Source organism: Cotesia glomerata, linkage group LG2, assembly GCF_020080835.1.
Source record: "Cotesia glomerata isolate CgM1 linkage group LG2, MPM_Cglom_v2.3, whole genome shotgun sequence".
Taxonomy (NCBI): Eukaryota; Metazoa; Arthropoda; class Insecta; order Hymenoptera; family Braconidae; genus Cotesia; species Cotesia glomerata.
Genome location: NC_058159.1, coordinates 15591559 through 15606465, shown reverse-complemented (window position 1 = coordinate 15606465; position 14907 = coordinate 15591559). Strand labels below are relative to the sequence as shown.

General features: G+C 27.6%; 2 protein-coding genes across 2 annotated transcripts; both read left to right on the top strand.

The window, feature by feature from the left end:
* Positions 1–2126: 2126 nt before the first annotated feature.
* On the top strand, positions 2127–5990 carry LOC123258871. Its single transcript, XM_044719130.1, has 7 exons — positions 2127–2467; positions 2627–2880; positions 3018–3197; positions 3558–3731; positions 3813–4019; positions 4569–5154; positions 5746–5990. Exons 1-7 carry the CDS (start codon positions 2371–2373, stop codon positions 5976–5978), a joined length of 1731 nt encoding a protein of 576 aa, XP_044575065.1. The 5' UTR covers positions 2127–2370; the 3' UTR covers positions 5979–5990.
* Positions 5991–6455: 465 nt separating this feature from the next.
* On the top strand, positions 6456–8335 carry LOC123258875. The gene is made up of 2 exons (XM_044719139.1): positions 6456–7542; positions 7647–8335. Exons 1-2 carry the CDS (start codon positions 6456–6458, stop codon positions 7937–7939), a joined length of 1380 nt encoding a protein of 459 aa, XP_044575074.1. The 3' UTR covers positions 7940–8335.
* The last annotated feature ends 6572 nt before the right edge of the window (positions 8336–14907 follow it).

Below are 14907 nucleotides of genomic sequence, written 5' to 3'. Positions count from 1 at the left end.
GACCAAAAGAAATTTAATAATTCCGATGAAAACTCTATTACCCATCATGAAGCTTTGAATTATATACTCAATTCACAATATTCCAACAGTAATGTTATGTTGGATAAAAGTTGCGAAAAATTTGATGTTTCCTCAGTTGATTTAGATAGTTTACTCCAAAAAACAGTAAAAAATACACATGACTTTACATCCGATGAGGTATTACATAAATACTCAATGCTTAAGAAGACAACCAGATTTTTATTAAAACTCTTGTTTTTTATTATCGACGTAGCGTGTTTGAATAGCTTTATAATTCACTATAATAAAGTAAACCACACATTATCTCGAAAAGAATTTTTAAAGCAGCTTGGCTTAGCCCTGGTCAAAGATGAAATAAAAAAACGAGCCACCTGTCAATATTTATCAAGAGATTTGCGTGATAATGCTGCTCATTATTTGTCAATAAAATGTCAACCAAAAACTTTTGACAAAATAAATAAAAAACCTGTCCGATGTACTGTCTGCCCTCGGAAAGCAGACAAGAAAGTCCGCTCATTTTGCTCCAAATGTGAAAAACCTATGTGTCAAAGTCATATGATTACATTGTGTTGTAACTGTCAAGAAGCCTTTTAAATGAAATTTAATTTAATTTCTACTATACTTGCACAATATACAATTATTCAACAATAGTAAATTGATGCTTCAAATAAATGCAGAAATAAGAATCTACTCTCTTTCTTGAAATTTTGTTTATTAAAAATCATAAGGATTTCATGTATTTAATAAAGTAAAATCTTATCAAGTGAATAAATAACCTACAATTTGAAGAATTATTTTAAGAAAACTCAATAATGGATGATGAAAAAAAAAGTTAGACACTTTTTTTTTAAAGTTAGTGTCAAGATGGTTTAGTTTGTTAATTATTAAACATAAAAATTAAATCAAAATACTTGATTTATTTATAACATTAGTCCTAATGTCATAAGTTATGACTTATAACTTATTTGTAGTAATTTAAACAAAGCAGCTTGGTTTTTACTCGTACGATAATTTGCTTATATTTTTTTCATGAAATATTTATTTTCATTAAATGACTTTAATAATAGTTATTTATTAAGATGACTGCATATTTTTAAGTCAAACAATGCTACAAACATTTTTTTTTGCTTGTGTATAAATTTCAATTTTTAATTTGTAATGGCATTATTGAAAATTGATTTTATTCTCAGAATAATTTAATCCAAAATATTGATTAATATGAAATTATTTTATTTATAAGAAAAAGATAGTTAAAACATATATTCGTGAGGTGAGTAATTTATCAACATTTAATTGATTTTTGATACATTTTCGAAAATTATTATCATGCCAACTATCTCATAAAGACATCAGTTGATTTTAAAATTCATATCACTTATATATATGTAAAATATATACCAACTATAATACTACAATATATAGTAAATATCGCAAATTAATATTTTAAAAAAATATTATAAATATATGTGTGTAAATTTATCACTTTCAATTGTAATTTTGATATTGCACTGAATATGTCATGTCAATCGCCTAATGTTTTTTGAATTTTAATAACACTAGTTTTTATTTTGTAATTTTATGGCAAATTTTGTTAATTATGCTTTTATCAATAAAGCATCATAATATTCCTGATAATATGAAGATAAAATTCTTTATTTAGAATTCTGAGGAAAATTTTAATAATGACTCTTGTTTTAATAACCAGAGTAAATTTTTAACTAATAATACTAAATTAATCGAAGCAAAATTGAGTATATCTGCTCTTATCTGCTCTAACGATTTAGAATAATCAACTCGAAGAGAAGTGGAAAATAAAAATTTTTTCATGATTAATTAAATTCTAAACGTTATTTCAATATTGGGACAGACAACAACATTTATATTCAAAATTTGATGTTATGAACTCAACGTAGCATGTTTATAGTTAATTTTAGAAAAACGTCAACTGAAGTAAATTCCTCTACACTAAAATTAAAAAAAAATTAATTTATTTTTTTAGATATATGTTCAAAGAAAACTAGAAATTGCAGACATTTTAAAAAATAATTTCTTAAAACAACATTCAACTTAATTTTTTATAATACTTTCTTGATAATCATTAAATGACATGACAAATTAATTAATTTAAAAAAATAGTTTGAGAAATCGAATAAATCTCATGCATTCTGTGTGTTGACATTTACTCATGTCGATAAAGTCATGTCCTTCTACCTCAATCGAGCAGTAAATTGGATTAAGGTGAAGAAGACATTCATAAAAAGATTGTTGGTGCTCTTTTGTCTCAAGAATAGCCATTTTAGTTTAAACTATTACGCATTATTCTTAAATGTGTTTTTTAATTAGCAAAAAATGACTAAATTAGTATTTGATCCTGTGTTAAAAAAATATTTGGTAGTAAGAAACCATACACGTATTTCAAGAAAATGCTTGCTACTTGGAGATAACAGTAAGTATCGAGAATATTAATAATTCTATCATTATTTGTCTAATGGGTGATAATAACTTTATTTAAATAGATATACCCAATTATCTTATTACACATTTGCTGTACACAAATTTTTTTCTTTTTGTTGACATAAAAAATTTTTACAATTTCTCATCATAGGTTATCATGAAAATTTGGTCGACATCTCGAACAAATTGAATAAAGGTTTACCTAAGCTTCGGCTGGCTCGAATAGGATACTCCTCAGGAAAAGCAATACTGAATAAAAATTTCAAGCGTGATATTCAGCGGGATTCGAGTCAAAATGATATTTTTAAGCTCCATGATGATATTTCTGATGATTCATTTAATGTGGAAGAAACCATCAAAATTAAAAATTCTGTTCACGAGTTCTCTGAAATCTCGTCAGTTAAGGTAAACATTTTTATCATTCATATTAACTAGATCAATTATTTTCAGGTGATAAGCCTTTAGTATAACGTTCATTTAGACTGCAATAATTAATAATCTTTCAGAAAAAAATAAACAATAAAGAAACTTACAATTTTCAGAAAACTTTTGATGACGTTTTTTATGAAGAACTTCATAAGGAATTACGTAATCAATCTGACATAATGAGGATGGAATCGGTCATAAGTAATACGACTACAAAAAATTACTGTCTAATACACGATGAAGAGCCTATGATATGTCAACAATTTGATGCGCCGAAAGTTAGAGAGCAATATCAGGTATGTAAACTGATAATTATATGTCAAAGTATAAATTTTTATGACTTTTCATCCTATCAGGTGTTCTTGTGAAGCACTATATACATTATTTTCTCTTTACAATTATATTTTTAATCTAAGAAACAAATATTAGGAATTCAGATATATTAAAACGAGTTATATAACGTAACGTTAACATGTATAATAGAAACTCACTTAGTAATTCAATTAAGATTCAATACGAATTTTTATTTTTTCTTAATTTATCCACAAATATCAATTTTATCTTATTAAATAAGTTCTACATTTTTTATAATTTAATTTTTTAATTCACTTGATATTTTCAATTATTTCTCATAATTAAATTACTTAAATTTTTAGCAAAATTCGAAAGATAAAGTCATTATTCAACCCGAACTGCAAGACAATGACACAGATATGATTACTAAATCTTATAAAAAACGATCAAATGAAGATATCCATCATGGATATGATAAAGATGAAGCAGCTATTCACAAGAAAGCTACAGTACGAGAAATTGCAGAAGTAAATAAGGTATTTAAAACATTTTAATTTATTAATGTAGAAATATTCGAATCTAAAATATTGTGAATAACTTTTAATTACTTCTTTCAGGTTCAATTATGTCAGAATATGGAAGGTGGGTCGAGTGGATCGTTAAATCAGCAGCTTGAAGACGGAAATAATAGAGTAGTTCCAATAGACTATGATCGTGAAAGGCAATTTGAGTTTGAAGATGCATTATTACCAGATAATTTAAATGATATTCAAACTCTTTATGATTCTGAGAAAGACATACTTCAATACTCTTCGAATTATGAGGTTCACTTTGTATTACTTTTCAAAAATATAATGTTATTATTCAAGGTAGTAATGTATATGCTGCATGAGTCAAATATTAAATGCAAAATCTCATTTTATTTACGTAGTAGACTGACCTATGCAAAATTACATTAGAAGAAAAGAAACAGAGGTCATTTTTCATCCTTTTTTTCTATTTATTATGGCTCTTACATGCTCTGAATCTCTATTTTTAAGTATACGAAATAGTAAATCAGGTATTTTCTTTCATTTTTCGATTTCTTAATAAATCTGATCATTACTTTTGAGAAATAAAAGAACTGTGATTTCTTGAAAGAGTCGATATTAATCGCAAAATTTTTCTTATTTTAATCAAGTCTCTGTAGTTGAAAAATTTAATGTGATTATTACTTTGTTATGTTCTGATAAAGTACTAAATTTCATTAAATTATGACCAATAACTTTACGGCCCACAGTACTACCTTAATAAAATTTTTAATCAATATCATTATATTGAATGTACTAAATGTTGAAACTGTAATACCTTGGACTTTTAAAAATTTCTCACAGATATCAGATCAACTTAACACAATTCTGGCTTATCAATTAGATGGAAGAACAGTTGACATAATGAGAGATCATGATGATATGAGTGATAATGATAACGATGCTGGATCTTCATTATCACCAGTTGCTTTGCGTCCTCGGCCAATTATAAATAATGTTTCTCTCTCTGAATCAGACTCTAATGATTTCAATAGTGAAAAATTAGATTACACGGACGACATGACTTCAACTTTTGTAGAAAATTCCGCCGAAGATAGAGAAAATTCAACTTTGCCCATCAACCCAAGCGATGATGAAGTAGAAATACCAACTTACGAATCAATAAATGGTAATCAAGAAGAAAATACTAAAATCAATGGTGATTTGGGAATACTTGACTTAGCTATCTCTAATGGGATTGGCTTGACGACTCAGAAAGGATCTTGTGATAATTCTAAACTGACTGTTCAACTATCTAATGTTCCTCGATGGAAAAAAGGTTACTCGTGTCCTTTTTGTCACAAAATTATCATTGGTCAATTACCAAGACATATAAGGACAGTTCATCGTGATATTGAAGATGTTAAAAAGCTAAACAACACAACAAAAGGTAAAATATTATTATATATATATTTTCCATTTAGCCATAGCTTTGGCATTAAGTTGAATAAACAAATAAATAAATAAAAAGAAATGCATCTTAATTAATAACATCTATCGAGCTTTTATCAGTCAAATTATTACCTACACATTATTAGTCGACTTTTATGACTTAGTATTAAAAAAAAAAATTTTTTTTCTTGAATAACATTTGATCATTTGCTTACTAAAATATCACAGTTAATATATGATGATTATATGTGAACACATCATCATTATTAATATAAATATTGTTATTATTAATACTGTTATGATTATATGATATTTTATGTGATTTTTTTTTATTGAAAAAACACAATAATCATTATGAATAATAATATTCAATGCTACAAGTAATATATATTTTTTTCTAATTCAAAAGATTTCCTATTGTAACTGCAATAATTGATACTGTATGAATTTTCTACTCTATAAATACATAAACTTAATTTTGAATGACATTACAATTGTTATTTGTTGATAAGCTTGTGTAGATGTAATAAACTATTTTAATAAAACTTATATAATTACGCAATAGAAACTGACTATTTTCTTGTTCTAGGTTCAGCAGAGCGTAAAGAAATTTTGACGATTTTTCGCAACCATGGATCATTTACTCACAATTTGAATGAAAATTTCAATAAAGGTCAATTAATAGTGAGTCGTCGGCCAAGAGTCGAAAAAGCTGCAACTGATTACATAACGTGTTCGTTTTGTCTAGCAACGTTAACGAAATCTAACGCTAGGAAACATATCTTCAAATGTAAAAAAAACATGGCGCAGAAAGTAATTTAAAAGGACAGCGAGTTTACTATGTAATGGGAAAATCAATAGAAAGCAGAATGCACAAAAATGCAAACGACATATTGAGGTTAGTCGTATTTCCTGTCTTACAAGATGATGAAATAGTTCGATTAATTAGATACGATTGGCTCATAATCTTGTACGGAAACAAATTATGTATTAAATATACGCCTCATTATCAACACAATATGATAAGAGCAAGATTAAGATTAATCGGACGGTTTTTATCTGCTGCAAAGGAAATAAATTCTATTCTACCCTAAGTATATTGAAACTGTTATTAAAGCAATCGGGCAAGTAGCAAGGATTAATTATCTGAAGAATGTGTGCGATGCTCCGGCAGTTGCATTGAATCTTGTAACTTATATTCGACAAATTGCAGTTATTTTAGAAACCGAGTATGTTGTTCAAGAAAATGAGGTATTGCAAAAACAAGTGTCAAACTTTCTAAAAGTTTACAATTCTGAAATGAGTATTGCAGTCAATAAAATTGCTAGCGAATCTCAAGCTAAAATGAGACGCCATAAAATTATAATCTTGCCTATCACGGAAGATATTCAAAAACTGATAATACATATAAAAATTACGAAGAAAAATTGTTTTGATATTTTGAAAGAAAGATTTGACTATCATACGTGGCTTGCAGCATCAAAATTAGTAGCAGCTTATTTACTGGTATTTAATCGTCGTCGAGTCGGTGATGTTCAGAATATGGTTATTAGTGATATGGATCGGTTGCAAAGTATTGATGAACATGCTGATAAAGAGGAATATAATACATTGGATGATGATGGTAAAAAAATTGCTGCGAACTATAATCGTATTGAAATACGTGGCAAATTAAATAAAGACGTTGCCGTGATTGCTAGTAATGATATTGTAGATGAGATTAAATTGCTTATTCGGTATCGAGAATCAGCTAATGTTCCTACCGATAATGATTTCGTTTTTGGTCTGCCTAATGGTGTCAATAATCGTATTCGAGTACTAAATTTATGTGCCGTTTTGCGTGAACTTTCGGTTTCTTGTGGTGCTGAAAAGCCCGAGCTCCTTCGTGGAACCCACTTGAGAAAACACGTCGCTACTAAATGCGTTGAGTTTGAACTTTCTGATAATGTATTATCAGATTTAACTAAGCACATGGGTCACTCCGAAAAAATTCATAAGGATTTTTATCAAAGGCCAATCAAGTCTAAAACAATCGTTCAAGTAACTAAATTACTTCATGCTGTGCATGGTCCCGTTACAGATGAAGAAATCGAAAAAGAAGATATATTTACAAATGACCAAAATGAATTTGTAGAATATGAAGACTCTATTAACATGACTGAAAATAAAAATAACCTCGATACTCTTAATGAAACTGATCCGGATTTTGACAGTAATTTACCGAGCAATTCAGTAGAAATTCCCAATGAGACAGATATACTGTTTGATCATAATTTGCCCTGCACTTCTAGTGTACATAATTCAGTTGTAATAACTGATTATGCTCAAATACTTAATCAGAGTACTCCGAAAGATAGAAAATCTACTATCACAGTATCTGAAACTTGTAAGTTATTTTATTGTATTCATAACAATATTTTGTAATTTATTTAACTAAGTTAGATTGTCAACTCACAAAATAAAAACTAACAAAAATATTTTTTTTTATAGGTACATCCACAAAGAAGCCCTTGAGTGATGAAGAAAAAAGAGTGATTTTTACCGAGTTTAAAGAGTATATAATCACCAGAACTTATCCATCATTAAAAGAAATTGATGATATTAAAGCTAAGTATCTGTGCTTGAATGATCGTAGTAGAGATACGATTAAAGCATGGATGAGTAATCAGTATAAAAAGAAAGCTAGTAATGTCATAAATAAAAAAAAAGGAATTAAAATAATGAGCGTTAAAAATAAAAATTATAAATTGAAAAGTTTAACAAAAAAAATCTTAGATCTTTAAAAACGCATATTGAAACAGAAAGTTTTATGAGAGTATGTCTGTTGATTGGAATAATTAGTATTAAGACTCATAAAGTTCGAAGTTGAATAAATTCAATAATTTATATGTTTTATTACAAGATATAAATTTTATTCATGTTACGTACGTTAAAAAAATTAAAGTACTTAACAATTGGTTATTAAGTTATACATCTAAGTTAAATAAAACTAAGGTTGTTGATTAAACGAGCGTTTATCTGATTCATGACATATGAATTATAACATTCTACAAGCTTATTGAATTGAGTCTATTTGGAGATTCAAGTTCAGTTTTCAAGATGTTAGAAATTATTATATCAGATTCTTTAAATGAAAAAGAATTGAATTATTTAATTTATTAAGTGTAACGATATAATGTAACATGTAGTGTTTAAAATAAAAAGAGTTTATGACATTATTATCAAAAGTTAATGAATGTTATTATAATTTAATCGATTTATACCTGCATTATGTATTTAATTGAAAGAATTGTTATAATTGTCGCGTGGGCTGTGGTAATAATTTTATTTATTTAACATATTCATGTTGATTTTACTCATAAAATATTATTTGTAGAAATTTCTGATAAAATTACTCATATTTGAAAAAAAATTTTTTATGATACATTGAAAACTTAATCTCTTCACCTTTTATAGAAATAAATATATGTCTAACATGATTATAATTTAAATGATAGAGTTAAATTATTTTGTAGACATCAATACTTTCATATTGATAATGAAACATACTCTATGTGTCAAAAAAAAAAAAAACATTAATCGCTTGGGGTAAACAATAAATTCAATTATTAAGTTATAAGAATTATTGTACTTAAGGAGGGAAATACGTGAAGATAGACGTTTTCATGCTGATTTATTATTAATTTTTTTAAGGTATGAAAATATTTGTTAGTTATTGAGACTATCAGGTTATCTTATAGATGTATTTATGAGTATTTTTTTGTATTAAGCAACAGCATAACTTGATAAATAGCGGAGATATCAGCTGATACACATCGTAGGTTGTCATCCGACTTAGCAGTTGGCGTGCACGATAGAAGCCAAAATTTTTATCTTAAATCAATGGCACAGAAAAATTACTTTTCTTCATACAATTACGCTGAATATAAACCTACATCGGAAGCGACATTTTTATTTAAAATATTTTTCTTTTAATAAACGATGTATGAAAAAATGGTAAAAAGTCACGACTTAATTTCACAGCCTTCTAAAAAATGCAAATTTTTACTTTTTTTTTTTGGAATTTAAGTTCATATAGAAGATACACTTATAAAAAAAGTAATTTTTCTGTGCCATTGATTTCAGATAAAAATTGTGGCTTCCATACTGCACACCAACTACTAAGTCGGATGACAACTTACGATGTGTATTAGCTGATATCTCCGCTATTTATTAAGTTATGCTGTTGTTTAATACGAAAAAATACTCATAAATACATCTATAAGATAATCTGATAGTTTAAATAAATAATATTAATTTTTTATACCTTAAAAAAATTAATAAAAATCAGCATAAAAACGGCCTTCTACACATATTTCCCCCTTAACTAACTTAGATGTCATTGTTTTTTACCAATTTTTTAAAATAAAATTAAGATTTTTTTATATTATTTCTCTATTTTTGGCGAAATATTCATCAAATACCGTTAGTATTGTTTTAGTTAGTTTCTATTTATATGAAGTCGTTATAGATTGATTTTTAAAAATGTCATCTTTATGGAAATGAAAGAAATTCTTATAAATAATTGACAAATGCATACAATGAATCTATGTATGCTACATAAAGCATCTCATGGATCTATCAGATTCTATATGGGGTATTCCATGCCAAATCGACCACTTTTGAACTCGACCCCTTTAGATTTAGCTGAAACATTATCATTCTTTTCTACCCTTTGAAAAACATTTTTAAGAATTTTTTCAAATTTTTCTGTTTAACCCAAAAAAAGTTTTAAATTTTTCAAAAAAATGGCTTTTTTATTTTCAAATAGCCATAACTTTTTTTGATATTGACCTTTGGGTACCTTTTTTTTTTTTAATTTTTGTTTTTGAATGAACTTTTTGAAAAAATACACAAAAAAAATTAAATATGATCAATTCTGTAAAATAATCGGTTTTTTTGAGCAAAATCATTATTTTTTCAAAGTTGGCCTTTTTTTTTTTATTTTTGTTCTCAAAAAAAAATTTCAATCAATTTGACAACTATTCCCGCTCATCCCGGGCAAGGCCGATTTTTTTTTATATTTTTTTTATTTAATTGAAAAAAAATTTTTCTTTTATTTTAGAAAATTTGACAATTTTTTTTTAAGGTTGTCAAATTGATTGAAGTTTTTTTTTGAGAAGAAATATAATAAAAAAAGGCCAACTTTGAAAAAATAACGATTGTGCTCAAAAAAACCTATTATTTTATAGAATTGATCATATTTAATTTTTTTTTGTGTATTTTTTCGAAAAGTTCATTCAAAAACAAAAATTAAAAAAAAAAAAAAGTACCCAAAGGTCAATATAAAAAAAGTTATGGCTATTTGAAAATAAAAAAGCCATTTTTTTGAAAAATTTAAAACTTTTTTTGGGTTGGACAAAAAAATTTGAAAAAATTCTCAAAAATGTTTTTCAAAGGGTAGAAAAGAATGATAAAGTTTCAGCTAAATCTAAAGGGATCGAGTTCAAAAGTGGTCGATTTGGCATGGAATACCTCATATAGATTCGATACGTGTATTTGTTTATATTTCATAAGAATTTTTTACTTCTTTCCACAGGGATTGTTTCGCTTTCTTACTTTCATTTAATTTTTTTTTTCACGGAAAAAGGAAAAAAATTGAAAATAAAATTTCATAAATTTCTTTTAAAGTATAAATCTAAATAATGCGAGCAACCTGGTAATATAAGTCCAAATCAATCATTAACGTATCGAATAAAGGGAAATAAACCTATAACATATACTATGAGAATAGTTTTTAATATTCACAAAATATTTTAGGCTTCAAAAGATAAAAAATATCACGTAGGGCACCGAGTGATTTTAATTACTCATCTGCAAAAACCATTTTATCCATCACACAGAAATTGAAAAAAATTTGTTTTCATGTTTAGATAATTTTTCAAAACAGAGATATTTAGTTATTCCAGTATTGAATGTTACTTGAAAAATTAAAAAAAAAGTGGTTTCTTTGGAATAACTTTTAAACGGCTATACTGATCGATTCCAAAAACTATTTAGCTTTTAACATCAAAAAACCACGTTGGTCGCTGCCAAGCCGGTAAAAATCGGTCGATTTGTTCGTGAGTTATCGTCAATGAAAAAATAGAAAATAAAGTGATTTTTTCGAACTACACCGGAATTTCCGGTCTGATCAATTTGAGTTTCGAAGTATATCATAGAATTTAAAAAACTACGTCGAATGCTGCCAACCACGTGAAAATCGGTTTATTTATTGAATAGTAATTGCAGTTTGAAAATTTAAATAATAGTGTTTTACTGAACTTCTACCATGCTTTCGAAGAGCTCTTAGAGCTTAAAAGCATAGAAAAGCTGTCTCTTTGAGCTCAAAGAGCTCAAAAACATCATAAGTGCAATTTTAAGCGCTTATATAAGGAATTAGCGGGAAGTTGACGGAATGGCCTTTAGGGTCAACCGTTTTCCTAATTTTTTGTTAACTTATTTAGCATAAAATATGTTCCGATTTTCAGCATACTAAGTTTGAGAAATTTTTTTTTTCAATTCAGAAGTTAATTTGTTTTACAAATTTCTGTCATAAAATAGTTAAAGATCGAAAATTTAATAACTGAAAAAATATTGATTATTTTTTTTCTACTATTTGCTGGAAAAAAATTCAACTTGTAAACAAAAACTTTTTATTACTGACATATGTGATTATAAATAAAATAGTAACTGACATTCAAACTCGAAAATTTATAATAACTTCTCCAGAAGTAAATAATGTTAGAACTATATCCCAGGCGACAATAATGGTATTAGAAAATTTTCTCATGTAAAGTGATAATTTGAAAATGAAAATATGCCTAACGCTAAAATGCTATACGAAGAAAATCAATTAATTATAGTTATCGCCATTCTCTTTTCATAGATACTAGCCATAAAATGTTAATAGATAGAAACTATTTATGGTAATATTAACCATCAGAATATCATGAGATCATTTCGTGCATTTATAAAAACATTTTATTCTAAAGATAGTAATTATGACTAGTATTGTAACGGTAGGTATTACAATCATAATGGTAATTATTATAATTGTTATAGAAACTATTGCTATGAATAGATTTCAATCAATAATATTCAATAGCTCATATCTATTAGAAAAAAAACAATGATAATTTTAATTAATCTAATATTTTTTGTGTATTAATTTTCAAGTATTCAAAACATTAACTTAGTTAAATAATACAACTATCGTGTGGGCTTTAGATATATTGAAATTTAATTTGCTTGATAATTAATCTTTTCTACAAAATAATATGAAAACAATTTTAATTATGGCGTGGAAGTACCAAGATTCTTTTGTTTATTAAACGTCTCTTTGCCGCTTCAGAAAATAACAAAAAGAAATGTTTAAAAAATCATAAATAAGCACAGTAGTATACAGAAAATGATATATTGCATTACAGATACAAGAGCGGTAAACAGCAAAAGATATGGTTAAAAAAGCATAATAAATTTATTTTTGAGTATTAACGTAATTATGCTCTAAAAATATAGAAATAAGAACCCTGGCGGATCCGATTTACCGGTATTTACAGTGATTGCACGGTGATTTGACCGTGCACGATCACCGCGATTCTCGGTGAAATCACCGTGATTTACTGTAAAATCACGGTGATTTCACCAAAAATTATTTATATAAAACGTTTGAAAAAAAAAGACAACGAATGCTCGCTGCGCGCATACGCCGCCAAGTGTAACGAGTTACTTGTCAAATGGAACAACTTTGATTGCTCTGTTTTTGTATTAAGAACAAACAACAGAATTTTATATTTTGAATAGGAACTTGCGGTGATCTTCTTTACATTCATACATATTCATTTTAATATTAAAGAATTTTTCCTTTTGTCAATAATCGTCAAAATTGTGAAAAATTATATATTTCAAATTAAAAAAAATTCACAACTCAAAAACTATTAAAAAAAATTTTATAAAAGTAACTTTCGCCTTAAAATTATTCAAAATAAAAAGAACTATTTCTTTAATAAAAATATATTTTTTTTAACAATTGTTTAAATAAATGGCTGTAAACAATTGATGGCCCATGATTTCGCAAGAATATTTGTGACATTCAGTTTCAGCTAGTCAAAATATACGGAATAAGACATTATGTCCACCAAGCTCAAAATTACACGAAAAGGTAACGGCACGGTGTTTCAGGGAAATACCGTATTTTACCGTAATCGTTTCACTTTACCGTCATTTGAGATCTCGAAGAATTGCGGTGATTTTACGGTGTTTCATAAAAATTTCACCGTAAATTTTGGTTAATTCACCGTGAATTACCGTGAAAACACGGTGATTTTACCGTTTTTTACCGAGAAGTTCGGTAAATGACCGAATTACGGGTTTTCACCGTGAATTTACCGTGAATCACCTTAATTACGGTATTTTACCGTGATTCGGATCTGCCAGGGAGGAAATTTTTTTTTTCCAAAAAGTCGATACTTAACAAAATTAGAAAAACGGTTGAACCTAAAGGCCATACCTGCAACTTCTCGCTAATTTCATACCTGAGCGCTTATGATTGCATTTATTACGTTTTTGAGCTCTTCGAGCTCACTATTTTTTTAATTTTTAACCCGCAATAACTTCTAAATGAATGAACCGACTTTCCTGCGGTTGGCAACATTCGACGCAGTTTTTTAAATTCTATGATAAACTTTTAAACACAAATTGATCAGACCGGAAATTCCGACATAGTTCGAAAAAATCACTTTTTCTCTATTGTTTTCGTCATCGAAAATTCACAAAAGAATCAACCGATTTTAACTGGCTTGAAGGCGATCGATGTGATTTTTTTAATGTTAAGAGCTGATTGGTTTTTGGAATCGATCGATAAAGCAGTTTGAAAGTTATTCTAAAAAAACACATTCAAAAAAATTTGAATTTGAATGACCTTTCGAATGGCGCCAACCGCGGTAAAATCGGTCAAGTCGTTCAAAAGTTATGAGAGTTTTACATACGGCCACACACACACACACACACACACACACACACACACACACACACACACACACACACACACACACACACACACACACACACACACACACACACACACACACACACACACACACACACACACACACGCACGCACAGACACAGGCACACACACACACACACACACACACACACACACACACACACACACACACAGACGTACGGACATCATCACGAAAACATTTGGGGGAGCTTTCTAGGACCTCAACACATCGAGATCTGTTGAAAACTCGATTTTAAAAAACCGGAGTAAAACTAATAATTTCCCGATTTTCGAAAATTTTCAATTTTCTTAGAGGGAAGTTAAAAATTCTCTCTATGCGCCCTTATGGTTCCCGGATGCCATAAACGCCTGTAATGACTGAACGATCTCATGACATTGATAATACAAAATAAAAATTTTTTAGTAAAACCAAAGTGTCCCCTTCTTACTCTTGCTAGAATGTTTGCGAAAACCCAGTATTTTATACTATCATACAACCTTTGTATTTCAATAAAGACCCTTACAACTGTGTAAACAATGTTGTAAAGATTCAATGACAATAACAATTCTTATTATTATTATACTGAGTATTACCTATTATGTTATGTTATCACGTTACTTATCATATTAAATTATTAATAATTTATTTATTATATTCTATTAATTAATATCATATCCATATTATAATTAATATTATATTAATTTAATATGCACTCATTATGT